This window comes from Syngnathus floridae, chromosome 3 (assembly GCF_059516105.1).
Source record: "Syngnathus floridae isolate MCC-2025c chromosome 3, RoL_Sflo_1.0, whole genome shotgun sequence".
NCBI lineage: Eukaryota > Metazoa > Chordata > Actinopteri > Syngnathiformes > Syngnathidae > Syngnathus > Syngnathus floridae.
Genome location: NC_142415.1, coordinates 11,269,225 through 11,290,953, shown reverse-complemented (window position 1 = coordinate 11,290,953; position 21,729 = coordinate 11,269,225). Strand labels below are relative to the sequence as shown.

Below are 21,729 nucleotides of genomic sequence, written 5' to 3'. Positions count from 1 at the left end.
TAAGAAGTCTGTGCACCCGTGCTCAAATGACATTTTTGTGAAAAAAGTCAGACCAAGATAAATCATTTAAAAAAACTTTTTCCGCAATTAACGTGACTCATAAAATTCCAAACAAAAGTAGCAACTGTACATAATGTCTAAAAATGAAATAATAAAAATATGAAATAATGAGGTTGCAGAAATGTGTACACCTGCTTTTAATTGGGATCTCTTACACACTATAACATTTTTTAGGGAACCTTCTTGCCTATAAATTCAACAAGAATATGACTTACAACAACAGCAGCCAGAAGAGTCATTCAAACATGAGAGTGCGCATTGCATTGTCAGATAATATACATATGACTGTTTGAGACACAACCTGCACATTAGCGTCCTGTCTCATTAAATCCCTTCAATCCCCAACAAGCAATTTGCTGCAATATCGTTTCGATCTTTCCACTTGAAGGTCACGACACAGCTCTGACATTTTGCCGATTAGCGTTAAAGCACCGTTTGTCTTGGAGTGGCGCTACATTTGGGACTCAGTTAGGTGGACGTGTGATTGTGTAAATAAACACAAATGTTTAACAGCGACAGAGGTTGGCTGATACTTTGGTGGTGTTGTGGGGGAGGATAACAAAGAGGGAGTGCCGCTTAATAGAATTTATTGTGATTCATGAGGCCCGTGGCTCACGTGTGACAGAGGGATATTACAGTCCCTTTTTAATTTGTCTCTCCTGTAAACCTTGCAGATGAACAGGATGAATTACAGTGAGAGAAAATGGCTCCATGTTTACGAGGGGGTGGAGGAGGGGCATAAAAATGTTGAGAGGCAAAAAGTGAAAGAAATAGAGCCTGTGGTCTGCAGGCTCAGACTTGACCACGCACCCAGCCAGAGGGTAGCATTGCTCCGGTCGTCCCCACCTTTTTGCACGTGTGCTCCTCGGGCTGCCTTTGGGCACACACGATCCGTGTGTGGAAAAAGGCAGCACCTTTTATTTGCTGTACATGGACAAATCATATGCCAACTTCAAAAATTCTCATGACGTGGAAAGATGCAGCAGTCGACAGCGCGTTAACATGTTACGGCAACGTTTGGTGATGTAGCTCGACTAACACAATACATGTACGCAGGCCTGGCTAATAGAATTGGCTTGGAAGAATGAAGGCGCAATCGGCCAAATCTGTTGGGATCGCTGGTAACACCTCTGACTGCAGGCGTTTAGCGGCGACAATGAAGCCTCTCCCTCGGAGCGGGATCATGTTGGATTAATGTGTATGGGCAAACAGGACATGACATTCGGGGTGCGGGCTGCTGGAGCCAGATCTCAAAGCATGCTAATTAAAGTGACACAAATTACGAGAGAGCTAAACCCCATTTAACATGTCAATCCCTGCTTTTTTTCTTCTTCATTAAAAATGTGTGTGTGTGTGTGCGTGTGTGTGTGTGTGTGTGTGTGTGTGTGTGTGTGTGTGTGTGTGTGTGTGTGTGCGTGCGTGTGTGTGTGTGTGTGCAACCTCACTGAGACGTGCAAACACATTACCAACATGCGTCAACATGTCGCTGGTGCTTTTGTTCTGTCTATTGTGTTCAAGTCTTACCTTTCACAACATCTAGCTTTGCACTAAAACATGCTGACTGACACGGACACAATTATTCAGTTATTGACATTTGACGAAATGAATTGATTAACAACAGTGTTGCTTTGATTTCAGGTGACTTGACTTGATTTTTCTTCTTTTTTACGAGCAGTCGCTAGGTCAAACCTTTTGCTGTGTGTTGCAATAATGTGGTTTTGCTTTTGTGTGTGTAAGACATTTGGCTTGATTACACTTCATTAAAAAAAGTTTTTTAGAATTGCATTTTACAATAAATTATTTATTTATTTATTCATTTTTTTAAGCAAACTGTGATGTTTGGGTGCAAGTATGTATTAATGGTCTTTTAATTCATTGTAATGACAGAAATGACAAATAAGTAAAATAAGTTCGAAGGTCACTGAATGATTTAAGCTCATGAGGATTATTTGTTAAGTTTTGAGTAGTTTTGTTTTTGGGGTGAATTATTAGTATACATGTCCATTTAGCAATATCAGCTCTTTTAAAATCAGCAAAAATAGGAAAAGAAAATTTTAGATTAATAGGATCATTAATCATGACAGTTATATTCTGCCAAATATTAGGATTGGCATCCGCCTAAAAAAGCCAATTTCGGTCAGGCCCTAATTTATTTATGCAGGTATGTTACGCCTCAATTGCTTTCAGGCACAATCAATCATCAATCAATTTCACCCATTAGCTTCTATGGACCAACTGGACTATTTCTGCTGTGATAAATGATTAGTATGCCCATGCCTAAGCCTTCCCGTGCAATAAAAACCCGAGCTCAAATCCCACGGCCCCACCAAGTCAAAGAAAAACAACAACGAATGCTCTTCAAACAATTACATTTGGAAACGCTCCAAGCTTCCGCTATACTGATAGACAACACTAATCATCTGCAACAATCATGCAATCTTGTCTTTTTTTCTTCCTAGTCCACAAGGACACTAGACTTTTACGTTCATTCGGTTTATAGCTTTGAACAAAATCATGGTTCTCTACGGCGCTTCAGCTATGGCACACACACACACAAATTCAGCAAGTCATCAATGCCACAAAAGGTCTGAGTGCTAATGTTTTTATCAGAACAAATAAAAGTGGTGAGATCACGCGTATGGCTCGTGGCTTTGTGAAATGGAGGAAATCCTATCCCTTTTCCATAGCTCGGCCGCTACTTTCCAGTCTGTGCTGCTGCTTCGCGCTTTGCAAATATTAGCTTAAGCAACTTAAAGCCTTCTGTGAGCCGTTGTGATGACAGAGTTGCGCTGGCATACAGAGCCCGCTCAGTGCGGCCGCTCGCTTCTGGAGGGAGACCTGCATCACACTAAGGGGCTTTCACACCATTTGCAATGACTGGGAGGTAAAGCGGGTAATTTTCCTCCTCGTGAAAGTCTACTACTGAGGAACAAGTGTGCTCTCGATAAATCCACTCTTCTGTACATGTCCTGTAGAAACAACGGCTAAAAACTGTCACCCTTCATTCGCCTCACATCTGGATGACTTTTGACCAGAAAATAACTTAATCATAGCTTTGTCAATAATTAAAGAGCACACGCAACTGCATTTAGCTAGATGCTTGTGGATATCAAGAATATCATGCCAGGGAACGACCGGTTCTTAGGCGAGCAAGATTTTTACAAGGGTTTTAGGAGTAAAAATGTTGTTGTGAGTAGAGTTAACACTTTGTGGTTCACATCATAAAATCCTGATCCCCATCAATCAACAATGTGTGTTTTGCTCTAACGTAGTAGTCACAATGTTGATGGTGTATTTTGAGTCATGTCCACCAGGCTGGCTCCCAGCCTTCTCCCTCTGGGAACAGGCCCTCTCCTCTCCTTTGACCCTGGCCTGCTCCTATAATCCATAGCCTAGTGGGAACGCTGATGGGAGGCGTCTGGCATGAGCCTTTCCCTTGGCCCCGTAAAGGAATTAAAAGGGCACAACTGCCCTGGTGTGTGCTCCTTTTCAGCCCTGCCTAACTCCAGCATTGCTCCAGAGGGAAGACTCCCACTGTGACAATAAGCACTAAGAACATATCTGTGGAAGATGACTTTCCTCTGAGTCTCGCATGAGAAAGATAAATACATTTAGGAATGCTACCATTATTCAAATAACTTGAATAATTCAATTGCGAAAAAAAGCCCAAACAAAATCTCTATCTCAAAGCTTTATTATTTTTCTGGATCGTGTTACTCCAGACTCGCGTAGAAAAATAAAATGGGGCAAAGGTGTGCATGCAAAAAAGATTCCAAGTTTGGCATCATTTTACACATAAAATACATGAAGTGTAATGAGTTTACTGTAAAACAGAACTGGCTCACACAACAGTGCGTCAATGATTGCCCACACAAAATAATGATAATCGAGTTTAGATCATTTAATACAGCCTATGCCTGCAACACTAACACATACAGCTTGAGAATCAATTCTAAAACGATTCGATAGACCCAGTTGTACTAAATTTCATTTTCATGAAGTAGGACACTTGCCTTGGTGTAGCAGCAGATGTAATTAGGTATTGAGAGTATGTGATGCCATGGCAAGATGTTGGGTTACAATGTCCCGAGAAATATTTATCCTCCTTTACTGAGACACTCCGAGGTATCAAAGATGAGTCACAACCATTTTCTTCTTTGCTCGAGCTCTCAAGTGCCATGGAAACAGCCACAAATATTTATGCCGAACAAACACTGGTGCTGTGTGCGTACTGCTCACGCCTGTGAAGGAGTCAGGGCCACAAAGAGAGGTGACGCTTTGTCACTATGGTGCAAGCGAAATTTACTCTCCTGTGCCCGAGACCTCAAAACAAGCGCAACAGCAGCAGAACTCCAAGCTTGGAGAAAAGCCAGCTTTGTCCTAAGGTGCCCTTGTCCTCCAACTCACCTACCTGTGAAAAGCTGCACTCCTTTGGAGTAGCATTCATCCCAGCCCCCGCATGTCTACCATACGCTCCTTTCGACACCAATCCAGCATCAGTCACATGGCCAAGTGGAGGCGCACTAAGGATATGTTCATACTTGACACGTTTAACTGGGTTTTATCAAGTCTGAGCACTAGCATATTGTCATTGTTAAACCTTGTATGTCCAATGCTTTTTTCAAAAATGTATATTATTGGTCTGGCAATAATTGCTTGGAGGAAACCAATTGAGTAAACTGAGCTTTGTCACGGAACAAAGTAAACTCTTAAATCACAGTTGCACTGTATTTGGATAGAAGCATGCACATGTGCAAGATATGCGTAAAATAAAAATGTGGCCTTACCATCAAGATCCTCAGGCCTGGTGAGGTCAATAACTCTGTGGCCAATCTTCCCGTCCTCACCCAGCTTGCCGAGGTGGTGCCCGATTCCGTCAAAATGTGTCCTTTCCTGCAAATAGAATATATTTAGGAATCACTCAACATACTACAGAAGGTAGCTTGTAGTGTGTCATCAGTATGTAGGAGGGCAGGGGGACAGTAGGGACCAGAGCTTGTTGGAAATAGATTTATTGTTGGAAATACTAGATCTATTGTGATCCTGAGCACACAACGGGCTCATGGCTCTCTTTGCGGTGCTGAGATTTTCTTCTGCCATCGTCTTCTTACGAGCTATCTTCTGGTTGACAGCGCCCAGAGCTCCATCATTTATTCAGCATTTTCCCGTTTGCCTTGTCGCCTCTTGAGCTCCGATTAAACTTGGCATGGTGTTGTACTTGACGCACAATGAAACCCTGTCATTCAGTGCGCCGTGACAATATTAAATGTCATGTCCATGTGCATTTACAGAATAAAATAACAGCCTTTAAATAGTTGATGCACATTACACTTAATGTATTATGCAAGGGGGAGAGTGCCGACTGCCGCCGGCTCCATTGTTGAATGACCTACTTCCTCAGTGAATAGACAGGGTTTTAGCAAGAGACTGTCTCGCTCTCCAAAGACTCAACTCGAAGATGGACACTTTGACTCTGCGTGATACAAAGAATTCCCCCTTCTTCCCTTCCATCCATCTTAAGCTCGGATCACACCAAAATGTCAGCATGTCGCCACCAGTCCAAATAACAGACTTGTTTTATTTTCTCTGCCAACAACGTGGTGTCACGGCGGCCTCTGCCACTTGTTTGAAGCGATACTCAGGTAGAGTCCCATCACAATGTTAACAGTTCCCCTGCTGCATTCACACAAAACACTCACATGCATCTTTAAGCCCCTTCTTTGTAACATCTGTTTGCTTGTACAGTCGTGCATGTATCGTGGCCGAGAAGTGCAAATGTGCAGAGAGGGAAAAATGCTTCAAAAAAGAAACCTCAAACTTTATACTGCCACTCCCAGTTGAAATTAATTTCCAGGGTAAACATGAAACAAAGATAACTGTGGAATTTAAGCAACAATATTTGAACACAAAAGGTGGTAATTAGAACATTTATAATAAACGCTTATAATGATATGAATTACAGGCAAAACATTTGACTGTTTTACAATACTTTGTCTGATTGCATTTATTAAACTGAGAGAAAACTCCCAAAAATCAGCCTCGTTTTATGCTGAGTTTTGGGGGTTGGTGAATGTTTGAATATCGTTATCTTATGTCAAAAATTTGAAATTTAAAAGCTAATATCAGACCATTCAATTAAGGTGTGTGGTTGGGGGATTAAAGGGATTACTATTCATTTCAACGGGGAAAGATGATTTGACATGAGTGTGTTGTGTCACAAAACAAATTAAATATGTTTGTCAAGTTACCACTCTAGTAGAGTTTAACATTCATGATTTGTCTTTTTATCGCTTTTTACCGACATTTGTGGCAACCTAAGTGATTGTGCACTTGTATCTCTGCTTACAAAAGTGTTTTTAAATGATGACATATGAAGACTTTGTAATGAAAAGATTGTGTTGCCCCGTTTACAGCAGCACGTGCATGCAGAAACGTATGCATCAGCCGGCTGTATTATTACTCTTAATGAAAGAAGCCAGCCGCCTGCTGACAAAGTGAGTGATGTTTGATTAGCTGGGCGGGCAATGGGCTGCTTCAAATGCGACGTGGACAGTCGGCGTTCACGGGTACTGTGTCTCTGTAATAAAGTCGTCATGTCGTTCCTCCCGGGTGCTTGCTTGGTCCCTTCCAATCAATCAAGTCCTTTTATAAACTCATGATCATTAAGTATCATGTTGGACCGAGAAGCTCAGTGAGAACAGGGACCGTCCATCAATAAGTTTCATTATAAACCTTATAAAGCGAACACAGAGGTTTGTTTCAAAATACATTACACATGTGTGAAGAAGATTGCTGAAAACCTCCAAGACAGTAAGCTATGTAGTACTTAATTTTAGAGTTGATGTGTGAATTGTTTTTCAGCATTTCAGTTTACTTTTTTTTTTTTTGGTGTCTAAAATGATGCCACATGCATGCACTTGGCACACCTTGAAAATGCAACTTCCCTTCAGATAGTTTGCAGAGTCTTATAGCGCCTGCCTCATTGTTGGCCAAGAGTGCACATGCAAGAAAGGTGGAAGTGCTAAGTGTGGACTGGGACTTTATACTTTTTTTAATCGTTCAAATTTGGCAAGGTTATTAACAACATGCTCACTTAGCAGGGATATTAATAACCAGTTGAGTGTCATGATCCAATTGTATATCAACGTTGTTTTGTCCCATGCAGCTGACAGAAATAATGCTTTATGGGAGGGAACATTTTTATACTTCATGTGAAGGTCTAGCCAGAGTAACTTTCCTACCCTTCCTGTGCTTGATATTCTAATTACCATCATGCTGCCAGTGCAATATGGAAGCACAAATTTCCATAAAATTTAATATACTGTGCGTAATATACTTATTGGTTATACGTGTGGTAATTTATGTCTGCACAGCATCAGGGTTTTGTTTTAAACCTTGAAAATATTCACTGAACTAATGCTTCTTTATTGCCCACGCATCAAGTGCCGTGATAAATTAATGGCACTTTTATTATTTTATAGTGTCATTAAATTTTTACTGATCACTCTGATACAGAGAAGTAGCAAAGGACACGCAGTATAAAGGGAAGCAGTCTGTCTTACCAGGGAGAGGGGAGAAGAAGAAGATTGCTGATATACATAAAAGACATCTTGGAAAGGGAGCGGCAATTAAAAAGAACAACAACAACAAGGTTGATCAACTAAACTGGAAGAATAAATGATGAGAGGAGGTAAAGTTAAAAAGAGGGGAAACAAAAGCTAAAAGCGAACACTTTCATTGGTCTCTCACATTGACCACGACCGCTGGCAAGCCACCAGTTTCTCCCTTAAATGACTTCAGCATGTCGCGCTCCACCCCGGCGCAACTCCGTTTACAGCGATGAGCCCCGTGCTGCACAATAACACATTATCATCTGCTTGTTTTTAAAATATTTGTTGGTTGCAGACCAGGCCGCCGAGAGAAGACGTGCGTCACAGAGGAAGAGAGATGAGGAGGAATAGAAGTTGTCGGAGCACAAGGAAGCCAAAAAGGAACCCTTGTCAGTGCTGTAAAGAGAGCTTTAATCTGGCAGACCGCAGAACATGTGCTGCTCTGCCCACAGGGTGTATTCTGGGCAAAGGCGGGTGGCGGACGGCCCTGTGCATTGTGCGTACTCCTGCCCTATATTTAAGCAACGCACTGCCAATACTGACACTCCTTCAGCCCCTTTGTAAATAGCTCCAGGCTATAGGCAAAGCCATATGGCTTGAGATCGTTCAAATACAGATGAAAGGCAAACACGAGTGAGGTTTTCTATGGGGCAGATCACCAAGGTTTTCGTTCATAATACATACGGTATTGCTGGACTGGAATCTCAAAGTTTTTACACCAAGTCCCACCTCTAAATACTTAGCTCTCAATAATGACCGACAATAAAATATAGTAGTTTTGTAGGCCCATATGTTCATAGAAGAACTTGGCTTTTATTCTTAAAAATGTATATTTAATATTGTAAACCATGGTAACCCTCTGCACAGTTTGAAGGTTAACATTGTGCTTAAATATAGAGGGAAAAAACAAACATTATTTAAATAGTGAGCAGGGCGGAGTAGTGAAACGGTAAATTTACTTTTTTACATTTACTCAAGTAATTTTTGGGATAAATTGTTAAAAGAGTACACTAGCTTAACAGACAGACCTTCAGTTCCATTGTTGTTTTTCATTGCAGTTTTTAAATTAAAAATATTCTATTAATTGTTGTACAATTTGCATGTACATATACATACTGTATATACTTTTTTACTCTGACGAAAAAAACATCAGAGGTTATTTACTATTTACTTAGAAGTTGAGTATTTGTTTTTGCTAAATACCTATTTGCTCTTTAGAATTATTTAGAGGATTACTTTTTATTCTTACATGAGTTTTATTATTCTAGAGTACTAACAGTACTCTTACTTGAGTACACATTTTGACCACTCTTTCTTGTTAATGAATGAATAACTAACTGATTATTTTAAAATGCACATGTTTACAAAATGTCCATAAATAAATTGAAAATAAAAACTGAAAAATCAAGTGCAAACAACTATTCGTAAAATGTTAAATAGAAGTGTATTTTTACTTAAAAGTTAACCACAACTGAAATAAATTTAACAAATGTAGCCTACTCAGGGGCGTGGTGGCCATTGGGAATTTTGGGAAAATGTCCCGATTTTCCGAAACGGACAGTCTGTATCTGGTATCATATTTCCATAAATGCGACCTTTAACAGCTGCATAACTCTAAATAGCCACTTAAGTTTGATAATGTGCTGAAGTGGCTCCGGTAATATCGCGCACCTGGTGTGAGGCAAGTTGAAGGCTTGGTGACCACAATATGGAGTTGGGTGGATCACGTTTCAGTCATCAGTGTGGTCTGCGGCCCTCAAAAAAAACGTCTCAGAGCAAACGTCTCAACAGCCCGATGGAGACAAAGGCTGCTCGGCCCTCATCTGGTTTGTATTTTTATTGTAACCAGTTGCCATGTTATTTATAATCCTGCAGCCTTCCAGTAGTTTTTGCGAGTTTTGAGCCATTTCAACATTAAGCATATCCAGCCATGCGGTGAACCCACAGTTGCTTTCATGCCGACCGTTGCTCTCTTTTTTTAACCCGCAGCTCTGCCTTTGTTAGGGCTAATGCAGGCAGCAGCAGAATCAACAGTAGCAGCCGCAAAAACTTGGCATCTGTTTCCATGCGAGTTGTCTTCAACATCTCAGAGAGGAGACATGGCAGAATATTCCTCTTCCATTTGCACTGCGAGGGCATCACCTCATTTGTTTGAAACAGAAAGGGGGAGGCTTTTGATTAAATTAAGGGGTCTAAATTGTGTAAGAGAAAGGGAGCTAAACCTTTTCTGGGCTTGCTGCCAAGTTGGCATTTATTGTTTGTTTTTTAATAAAAGAGTTTAGTGGCATTATTCAGAATGACTTATTTTGCTATTTTTCATTGGAAGGAAAAGACAAACTCTGACTCTTCTAATGCCACTTAAGGTTCCTTAATGCAAATGTAAATATTTTTATGTTATCTATTGTTGATATTGCATTGTGAATTACAACATGCTTATATTTCTCAGGATATTAAATGTACAGAAAAAATTGTTTGGTCAATGTAATAATGTAATTAGTTAGAGTTAAATTGTGACTTGCACTGATACTGATATTCGACAATGCCATCATGTCTTGCAATCACGATGAAAATGTGTTTTATTTTTGTTACAGCTGTTGTGAAAGCACGGTAGAAATAAAGACGTATTGTATTGTATGAACAAATACTGCATTTTGTTGCGAATACCCAAAAGCCTTTTCCCGACTAGACAAATCATCATTAGATAGTTAAGTCATAGTGGTCAAAGTGCAACAATAACTCAGACTATAAACAACAATTTGTGGCGACATTTTTAGTTATTTGTCCTTTGTGGTTAGCACGACTAAACATTTTTTGTCCTGGTCAAAGAGCGGGCCAGAAATTCACCATGTAAAATAACAATTGAAAAAACTCTGGTGGTGATTGCACCAAATTACCTGACCTACGATATGATTTACCTTCATGATTTGTTGGTACCACATGAGAAGAAGCTAAATGCCCACCAGCCCGCATTTTCTTTGCATTCTTTTGGGAAACAATTGGACAAAGCATTAATGTAAGCAATTATCACAATGGTACTCGCTGGCCGTGGTCGTTGTCTGGGAGCTGGGAGGGTAATCTAATTTGGATGGGCAAAGCCTTGTATGCCAAGGACTTACACTGCAGCTAAAACGCTTTGCTTTGCAATTTCCAAGACAGCGGTCGAAAAGGAGCAGAAAATTGCTTCCAGGGCGGCCGACCAGACAAGATTATATTCAAAGTCTTTGTGAGGGCTTTGCCTCAATAGAACCCTGGCATCACACGCACACGTGCACGCACGTACATGGGGGCAGGCGGGACCTGTGTAACCATTACGAGCAATAGGTTAGGAGCAGTGTAAGCTCCATCTGAATATTTACAGGCTGAGATTTAGATAGGGGAAATGCACAATTGTAGTCATCAATACTGAGGAGAGGAGGTGCTCTAGGGCAAAAAGGCCACTTCAATAGGTTAATACTGCCCTTTCACCTTTTGATTCCGGCAAAGAACATGTCAGCACAGGAATACATTTTATCTCACAAGAACTCCTGGGTCATCACAAAGGCAAATGCTAACAAATGATAACATTTATATTGTTAGTTTGTGTACGTGTTATATGGAACACTTATTGTTGTGAAAATTACTCAGCATCCATTCTACTTGTAATGCAGATGCGTAATATTAACATGGTTTAAAGTCGCTGTGAAGCGAAAATTGAAGTCTTGCCTGCCAAACTTGAATGATAAAAACACCGGGGCTTCAAAACGCATGAAAAATCAAACCAGTTGTCTCCGCTCGGTACGACAGTAAAACTGAGCCCATATGTCACTGTGAGAGTAAAAACATACATGCTTGTTTTGTCATTCACCCATGACGTGCAAAAACAGCATGTCTGTTTATAGCTGCAGTGCATAATAGAGAGAAACAATTCAAATGGTTACAAATGGCTTCAGATCCTCTGTATTTGACTGTAGGCATAGTGGTGCGCGTTTGAGGTAAAAGCCTCCTCTGGGTGAGGGAGTAAATAATGGAACAAAGTAATTGCCCTCAGCAGACAATAATACCTTTGGATTAATATTTCAAAAAGATAAATTGCAGAGGGGTTGTAAAAGGTTTCATTGTACTGAGGGGATATAGTAAAGACAGACAAATAAAAAGACAAGCCTCCCGTCGAGTATGAATATTTTACACGGCTTCGGATCAAGGCAGTCTACAGATCTACAGCGTTCTTCTAGGTCGGTGGCCAGGAACGAAGGCGTTGTAGAGATAAAGGTTAGGGAGGAAGGCATTGTCCTGATCGGACATACTTTGTATTAAAAGATGAATTGATCCATCTGTAAGCAGCACTTAGCCCAACCCTCAGCTTGGTCATTGCAGTGGGATAAATCAATATTTAATATCCCACTCTAACAGCTGCACTGGATGATCTTAACCTCTCCTTAATTCCATTTATGTTACCGTTCCTCAATCTTCTTGTAAATTCTCTGTCACGATCTGTGCTTTTGTTGTTTATATTATACCGTCGACCCTCACTATTTGCGAGGAAAAGGGACGAGGCTGGCCTGTGAATAGCTAAAATCCACACATTATTGACCCCCATTAAAATTCATTGGGAAAAAATAACACTTTTTTCTGCAAGGAATGAATTAGGGAGGCTTGGTGAAAAAGTCCCGTGGGGGAGAAAATAAGAATAAAAAGATCAGGGGGAAACAGTGAATTGCGAATACGCGACAGTTAAATAGATTTAATTTTGATTCATGTTTCATGTCTAAAACTAAGTACAAGCAAACCAATGAAAAAAATGAGGACATGACACAAGTGGAAGGTGTCGGCTGATTAACACAAGGGAATGGGTTGACAAGAACAGGTGGAAACAAAAACCTCGCCAGACAAGACATGGACACAAGGAAACAAGACGTAACATGAAACAAAGCTAAAAATAATCTAAACAACAACAAATGACACTCTCACCACGACAAACACGCCAACAACAGACTGAGACATAGCACATCCTATTTAAAGTAAGTCTGGTGAAATGCACACATTGTGTGACTACCAAGGTTAAAACCTTTCCAGACTGCTGGCTCATTTCAGCAAAAGGCTGAATCACTGTTCTTTAGAGCAGCAAAAGGTTGACAGTGAAGGCCTCAATCTGTGAGCAGTCTTGATAAGTGCCCCTCTAATGTCAAAGCTTTCTAATTGGGCCGGTGTCACTAAAATAAGAGGCGACATTATTTCCACCTCCATTTGCCTCGCCAAGGCAAAGCAGTCTGGTGTTAGATGTCATTGAGAGACACAGGAGTGATGTAATGAAACAAAATAAATTGCTCACTTATGTAATGTGTTTTTGTTTGTCTTGGGAAGAACAGTGACACACTGTTTCAAGGAAAATCCATTTTAACCAAACATTTAAAGCAGTGTACAGCAGTGCCGTAAGACGACTTTAATTGGTTCCATGTTCGTAACTCAAAGCAGTCAAACCTAAACATGATCTTTCGACCATGTAATGAATGGAAATGCCATTAATCCATTCTAGCCTCCAATAATAACTAATAATATTTAATTTTCAATTAAGTTTCAGAAAAAAATCCACTTATTATTCCCTCTAACAAAGACTAATTTTTGCTTCACGTTTCTTTCTTGTCGCATGGTGTTTGAAAACAAATATAGCTCAGTCTGTACTTTCCTTTTTGAATCCATACTTTTAGTACGCTGAGCTGAGTCTATTTTGTACAAGTATCTCTATTTCTACAGAGTACTTTGGCCACCTTTGCTGTCGCCTTTCAGTGATGTTGCCCACTTTTCAGTAAAAGCATACTTGAATGCCACCTGAAGAGAAAGTGATCCACTCCAAAAACCAAATGAGAGGAAAATCTAAATACTTATTCATTGCCTCTTCTTTACATATACATTGACCTAGTTGAAGCTGTTGGTTAAAAGTGTTAGTTGGTGAAATATTAATGAGCACCGCTCCCAGTTCCTGCCTGCTCCTCACAGCCAACTGGCACCATGGCATCAAGCTAAAGAGAGCAGGACACCCCCCTCCCTTCTCTCTCCTTGATTGACTCATCGATTGAAGATATTTTTAAAGGGAATCCCAGGGAGTGTACGCTCCCGCTACAAAGCAGCCCCTGCCTGTGTCGAGGGACACAGAGGGCTGCGTGTATGCTTAAAGTGGGCAAAGACTTCAGAGTGGTGTGAGGCCACACCGGGCACTGGCATGGCCTGTCACGGCCTTCGCACCAACATCAGCAAAGACTCTCAATGAGTGCATGTGTACACCGCCAAACATCATGAAGTCCACTCTGGATAGAGTCCCATTTATTCTGAAGATTACTAACAAGTCTATTTCCAACACCGCTTTCATTTTACTTCAGAAAAAGAAGCATCAAGGTATAAGATACCTGAATGAAACAATATATTTTTCATTATATGTTATTATTAAGGTACCTTTGTTTGGTATCTTTAAATACACATCTAATTCTCTTTGTTTTATGTTTAGTTTGATAGTAAACTTCAACTAGGAGTAACATTAAACAGGTTGAAGCCTCTCTTTAGAAATATTGCTCACTATTTGCTATTTTGCAGTTCACTACAACCAGACAGCACTCAACTCCCAAGTTTTTGCTCGAGCAAAAAAAAAGATGAAAAAACATCAGCAGCTTGTAACTCCCCAAAACTCACAACTCCTGCTCACCACTATGAATCATTTGGCAACATGACATTGCTGAATAACAACATGAATATAGTTTAGTCAGGTGTTGTTCTCGTGTACTCATCTCATACCCTTGTCTCTTCTGCCAATATAAACAGATTGTGTAGCAACATGGAATGAATAAATAATTGTTTTATGAGGTGTCAATGTTGGTCAGGTTTGTTTTTGGCACAAACACATTGTTTGGGTTGAGGGCCACTTCAGACTTTGCACTCTAAGTTGTGAGGTGACAGACACAGCAGAAATAGCACAGTAAGTGCAGACGATGACAGAATTGGCGATTAAAATAGGACAGGTTGGCACACCAGTTGTTTTTTTAAGTCGGGTCTTACGTGCACTGTAGTACCTTGACTACCTCAAGTTACTATACATCAAATCAGTATTGCCCGTTGAAATACATTGACATTCTGTTTATCTGTATCAGCTCTCAAAAACAGCCACATTTTCTGGTCCATATTTATTATAACAAAAATTAGCATCCAAATTGATGGGGGGTTTTTTTAGCCCAGAACTGACATAACTAAGAAAAGTCTTGGGCACTTGTAAATCATGATACTACTTAATTGTCAATAAAATGCCTAACTGATGATTAAGATGTTCCATTTGATGAAGCTGTATTTTAGCTGTTTTAAATGAGAGGTCTTACCTTGTCAATTCTGCAGTTGTTGAGGCCAACTGCGGTGAGGGCAGACAGCTTTGCCTCCATGCCCTGGTGGTGTTGCAGCTGTTCCCGCTGGATCTGCTCCCTCATTTTACGAGCCTCCTGGATGGCCTTCATCACCGTGTCCTGGTCCCCGAACAGTGCCGTAGAGTTGAGACTTGACAGGATGTCTGCACATCCACACAGAGTAAATCAGTTGTGTCCCAAGGCCTGTTGCCCCTTCTTAGAGGCTGTGATATTTCAAAACCTCACACAAGTGATGTTTCTTTTTCTGTTTTTTTGAGGTCTTACCTAATGAGGAGCCACGGCCTAGGCCTACTCCAAGTGGGCTGGGGATACCACCCTTATTAGCGAAACTGTTTGGGTTGCTTTTGCAGCCGGGGAAGAGATTTTGCGTTGGAGAAGTTGGCGACTTGACCATGTCTGTTGTTTTCGGCCGTGCTGAAAGGTTGAGCGGCTGTGTTCCTTCCTCCTACAGTAGCAGAGATATACATAAGCATGAGAGAGGACGCATATGAACAATTTGGACTTTTATCCTTGTTGGTAGTAAGCGCGACATTGTACTGTAATCTGATTCATCCTTTTCCTGTCTTCATCATCCTCCCTTTTGCCGAGCGGTGCCACTGTGATCTTCCTCACAGTTGCTCAGAGCCTTTGTTCACACTAATTAAAGCAGATTCTCTCTGTCTGTACATCTTCATCTGTTCTCCCTCCTCTCTGGCTGTGCACTCTGGTTGCAAGAATAAATAATGACCAGATACCGCCGCTGCCAGCGATCAAAGACAGCTGTTCATCACGTTGACTCACATTATCTACTTAATTAGCTTGTTTTCTCATTGGTGTATACTTGCTATTATATACTTTGATACAGAATGTGATTTTGCAAATGTCTAAATTGTGTAGTTCTGTAGAAAGATGAGTAGTAAATATTTTTGGTGACGTAGGCTTCATGCTTAAAGTGACTGGAGATAAGCAGCAATCGTTTGCAATATTCTCCTTCTTACACGCTGTCATTTTACAGCTCACTACTGACATGAAATTAAGCAAATATTTTGTACAATACTGTACATAAACCTGTGTCAGAGTGAAAAATTGAGCCTTTAAAAGGTGTAAAAACACCCAAAGGAATTCTAGAATGAACTCACACACACCGGAAAAAGTGCAGTCGATTTGCACTACTGCATTAAATACCGAATGATGCTGAACATGTGCTGGCCATGATCTACAGTCAACGGCCGCGTGTATCAATAAGCAATATTTTAGTGTATATGAAGACGTGCTGCTGTTGGCAGCCTTATTTAAAGCCCAAGTGCCTCCTTGTCCAAACATATGGCTCAAACATAGGCTGCCCCAAGGCCTTGTTATTGCTGTGCCAATAACAGTTTGTCATGCAGTGAAGCTGAAAGCACACAAACAAAACGAAAGGCGATCGTTTACCACTGTGGCAACAGATGGAGAGTCGCCACTATATAGTTGATTTCCACTTATACTATTATTTATGATTGTCCTGCCTGCAGTTTTCTTTTGTCTTCTTTCAACAAGAAGTGGAGCATGTCTGATGTTGTGTTTACGATGCAGCATACGTGATCAAAAGTCAGTTGCTATGTGTACACGAGCCAAACATTCAGAGCTGTCCTCCTATTACAAGACATGATTTATGGTCTTTCTCCATTGTGATATTATTCAGTTGAGTCGCTCCAAGTGGCCGTGTGTTTCTGATTAGTGCGGTGAGTGGGGATGATGTCCTGAATATGGCCTTTCCTCTCCACGGAGGTCTGGTGGAACCATGCCATACAGCAGCAGAAAATACGGCCGGCCTTTGATTTGTTTACAGGGCAAAAAAAAATAAAAAGGGAAAAAAAATCACTCCTTAGTCGTGAGCTTTTTTTCCAGTGTGTCATAATCCCATGGTAGCATTTTAGACACCACAAAATGTTTAGTAGTGGGTGGAGTTAAACAGAGAAGCCCCACAGATTGATGAGTTCTTGGAGGCCGCTGTAGCATTCTAACAGCAGTACAGTTACTAATTTATATGGAAAACAACTAGTTGGGTCAAATACTACTCAAGGACTGAACTCAAAGCGTCGAAGGTTGTACCTTGACTTGAGTGATAGGACTGGCGGAACTCTTGTCGTTCTTCAGAGAGGAGGGGGAAATGGGCCCACTGGCAGTGAGGGGCTGCGGGAGTGGCGGCATCTTGGCTCCAGGAGAGACCTGCATGCTGGCAAGTTGGGCAGCGTACAGTTGCTGGAGAGGAGACGGAGAAAGCCACAAGATGTTAACATCCAGATAGAGCCAACATTCAAAAGTTTTATATTCTGTCTTTTCCTCTCTCGAGCTTGTGTCTGCCTTCATCTCTCTCTCTCTTTAGTGTCTTTCCTCTCTTTCCATGAGGCTGGCAGAGAACCTCCATCAAAGGTCTTAACTGTGTTTCAAAGGCGGAACCCAGAGAGAGACAGCAGTCTTGAAAACCGCACAGAGATGGCTCGCGTTCAGAATACTTGGAGCCCCTATTTTCCACTTATCACACAAAAAAGTTTGCTGTGTGATGCAAGTGTGCTTGCAAAGATCTCTCATAGTTCCAAATCAGCTAAATATACAGCCTCCAATTTACATTTCTGGCATGATATTCAACACCACGCAACCATGTGAGACAGTCCCATTAAACAATATGAGAAACCATAAGACGCTGCGGAATTGTAATGGTAGATTAAGTTAAACACAAGCATTATGAAGGCTTAGAAACCTGCATGAAAAAACACTGATGTTATTTTCCTTGGCGTTCTGTCAGTTATACATCCCAGTGTTAGTGACATTGCCACACAAGAGGGCGGTTCAAGTGATCGGCCAAAGACTTAAGAACTCTTCATCCTATTTTGAAGTCTTAAGCATCATTTTATATTCCCACCCCGGCTTATACTGTTGCGTGCTTAAATATTTTGGGGGGATAATGGATTTAATATCATTGCATAATACAATATTTTGTTTGTACTTGTGTTTTTAAAGCAGACATAAATAGCTTAGGAGTCTGTCTACTTTCGATCCATTAAGTGTTGAAGTTAACTTTTGTGTTCTACGGTAAATTGTGAAAGGTCTGGCAAATGGGACTAATAAGAAACAGCACTGCTCGATGTAGCTTTCCAACCTTTCCTCCTTGAGACACAATGCACCCTTTAACTTCGACATCATCCACCATTCTGAGACAAGGAAAGTCTTATGTTTTGTTAGTCTTATGTTTTGTTAGTCCGCTGACGCTTTCTGGGGGGAATCCAATTTCTCGTCTTCGGGGCAATCAGTAGCTTGTGTGTCATTTCCTGATTTCTCTGTTCCTCATGCCAAATACAGACTGCATTTGTGTGAATGAAAAAAAAGTAACCTGATCTTGCGAGGCTCACGTTCACTGCATAGATAGAGCCCAAGAGATAGACACCAAAGCCAGACCAAGTGCTTGGCTTTATGTCCTTGCACGTATCTACAGATATTAAAGCACACGCATGTAAGAACTGTTATCTGCGCCATATGGGCGTCAGTACAAATGGTCACTTCTTCAGGGGTTGTGGGGATAACAACAGTACTCGACAGGCGGAAACGACAAAGTGATTATGTTCCCAGAAACGATAGCAGTGACCCCCTCTCTTCTTGTACAATCAGACCTCTGGTTCTTCTCTCTGGACTAGTCTTAGATAATGCCAAAAATGCTCCATAAAAAGATGACTGCTGTCAAGGTTGGGGTGACCATTCACTCCCTTTAGGCTACAAAAGACACAGAAGTCTGAAGGGAAGTCTGTTGGACAGATGTTTGCCAACAGACCTGTCCATAGGCTGCCCCTGACCTTGAGTGAGAGGAACATTATTGTCCCGGAAAAAGAGCATAATTAGACGTTGCCACAAATTAGACACTGTCGGGATAGACGTTGTCAGCACTGATTTGCAGGTCAGTGCCGTGGGGTGATAAGCAGTGCTTACCCTCTTAACCAGGAACAGTCCAGCTCCCAAGAACGAGAGAATAAGAAATAGAAGCAAGACCAAAGAATGGTGTGTTGGCCTACCATTCACTGCTCAAGGACATAATTGGTACCAATGTTGAGTTTTTTTTCTTCTTTTTTTTAACATTACAGTTTGATGAATGACAATTATTACTGAGGGCCATTAAGGACAATGTTATGGCCGATGTGATACTGACGGATGGGAAATGATGCATCCTTGCCAAGGCTGTTCTACCTAAGCAAAAGACATCCACCAACACCCCCCACCCCCAATTAAATATAATAGCTCTTTCTTCATATGGTCGTGCCAGTTGTGGATAAAAGAAGGGGGAAGAAAAATCAAGATAGTGAGGGTCATGCTGAACCCATTGAGCCAACTTACTCGGGCGATCTGAGGACAAGGTGAAAATCTGAGTGAATCTCTGAACCTTACAGTTTCCTTTGCTTTATTCCCACAGGGAACGTATAAGCAGCAATGAGTGTATTGTTCTTAAAAAAAATTATGTTCCATGTCACATTTTGTATTTTATGGAGGGGAAATTTGAAGACTTCACAACTCACCTTAAAAAACGAGTGACTCTTAGGGGTTTGTCTTCATGGACAATGCTTAGTCCTGTCAATTGTTCTAAAATCTTAAACGTTTCTCACAGGGAAACTCAGAAATGAGAAGTAAGGTCCTCTTTCCAATCTTTGTATTCCCTCTCTGATCGAGCGGAACCGATCTGAACGAGCATGGATTTAGAGTGAGTGTGACATGCACAAGGTCAGCCTGTTAGCCTCTGCTAATTAAAAACAAGCCCTGGAGTTGCAGCAGAGGTTAAATAGGATGTGCACTTTTCCTTGCTGCCTATGACATTAAACTTAAATTACACTCTTTGCTGATGATGTTGGACAAAACTAATGTTCAATAGATGATGGTAATTAAAACATGAAGTCTTGTTTATTTAGTCAAATATCAAAATGAATAACCACTCAATTTTATACAAAGCTCTGTACTCCACCGTACTACTGTTATACTTTCTCGCCATACGCCAAGAAAAAAAAAGGTTCTGTGGAAAAACAGATGAGCCAGTTGTTTTGCTTCAAGAAAGGCTGTGGCTCAGTATGGCAATAATGTGTTGGAAAACACAGTGGCGGATATTTGTCAGACTTGCCGCTGCCAGCAATGATGCTACGTTTCACATTTACCACTGTGTCCTGTTACACCGTGAAAGTAAAACACAAACACTTTGCCTTGAAACCATAACAATTGCTCATACCGATTAACTTCCACGGCATTTGATACGCCATGAGCATTATCCAGTGCTCACCACCCGATCATAATTACACACTACCGCTTTGTGTGTGTGTTTGTATGTATGTGTGAGTGTCTCATTCACCTCTGCCTGGCCTGCACGTTAAGCGCTGGGCTGGATATGAGGGCATTAACTGTGCTTCAGTGCACCTCACCATTTAAAAGGCAGAACAGCGCCAGCCCTGTTTGCCACAAGGCTTGTTGAGGCTCATTGCCTAGGGCAAGCAGGCAGACTGACCCAGGATAGGCCCAGATGTCAAGAGTGGAAGAAGGCGTCCTGGTGCACTGTGCCGATGCTTTCCAGTATGGCCCAACATCTGTCTCATCTGCTGGCATCCAACCTGCTCCTCTCCCGACCCCTTTATCTTGCTTGCATTCACCATTACTAGTTCTTCTACAGCATACACTGGTGCTTTGAGAGAAGAGTTTAGTTTGTTCGATGACTACTAAATCTGACCTAGCCACCCTCTTTAAAAATTTTGGTTTTTTATTGAGGAAAATAGCACTCTTGATGTTTCTTCATAAAAATATTGAGTAATAACATAATTTGATCAATTGAAAGAATGGCAGCCTGTTAATAGTGATTTAATGCTGCACTTTTATTATTTTTGCTACTCCTTCTGGTGTGCCCACTCTGGTCTTTAGGGGCAGTATAATATAATACAAATGAAGAAGAATCATCTCTATTGCTCTTTTTTTATTTCTCCTGTGGATTCTTGCAAATCTCCTCGTGAACTCAACCTCTGCAAGTATGTGCTCGCAAGCCAAAGCAAAAAAATCAGCCAAACTAAAGCTCGCATATTGAAAAAGCAGTACATTTCAAGGCACCACGGTATATTTGAAGTCTTCCTCTTTCCATTTTTCTTGCTCTCAATACGCACACAACCACAACCCTTGAAAGAGGGTGTATGCCGGGCTCTCCGGGGCTGGAGGCCCCAGAGTCAGCCTTCCCATGCATTCTCTGCTGCTCACAGCATTATGCACTCTATCTGTCCATCTGTCCCTCTGTTCACCACAGCCTCCATCCAGCTGCTCACCTAGCCACCCTATTAGCCAGCTTTCCATACGCAGCTAGCATTGCCGCACTGCTCGGGGTTACCTTCAAAGACTGGCCTCCTCTGCTCATAAACAGGCAAACAGCTGCTCGCTACAGTATGTCACATCTCTGTGTCCTGCCCTCCTCTCTCTTTCAAAGTCAAAAGATTCTCACTTGTTAATGATGAAATCTGTTTCTTCACATCTGCACTACACAGGCATTTACATCCAAACAAAAGATAATGTGCGGTCTTTCTTCACTCCCACTTTCTTCATGTTTGTCCCCGGACTGTGATACACTGTTACTTATCACGTGAGTCATCAAAAGCAATGAGGACCCCTTTAAGATGTACTCTGTCTATGTGAGAACAGGTCTACTCATGTGGGCTGCT

General features: G+C 41.3%; 1 protein-coding gene across 8 annotated transcripts in view; it reads right to left on the bottom strand.

The window, feature by feature from the left end:
* The window catches only part of sox6 (SRY-box transcription factor 6), a 123,309-nt gene that overhangs the window by 11,662 nt on the left and 89,918 nt on the right, over window positions 1-21,729 (bottom strand). For all 8 annotated transcript variants that reach the window (XM_088370863.1, XM_088370866.1, XM_088370868.1 and 5 more), the window contains 4 exons: window positions 17,120-17,269; window positions 15,314-15,494; window positions 15,008-15,192; window positions 4,848-4,953 (listed from right to left, as the gene is read on the bottom strand). In XM_088370863.1, coding sequence (XP_088226989.1) covers window positions 4,848-4,953; window positions 15,008-15,192; window positions 15,314-15,494; window positions 17,120-17,269 — 622 coding nt within the window. The remainder of the gene's footprint in view (window positions 1-4,847; window positions 4,954-15,007; window positions 15,193-15,313; window positions 15,495-17,119; window positions 17,270-21,729) is intronic.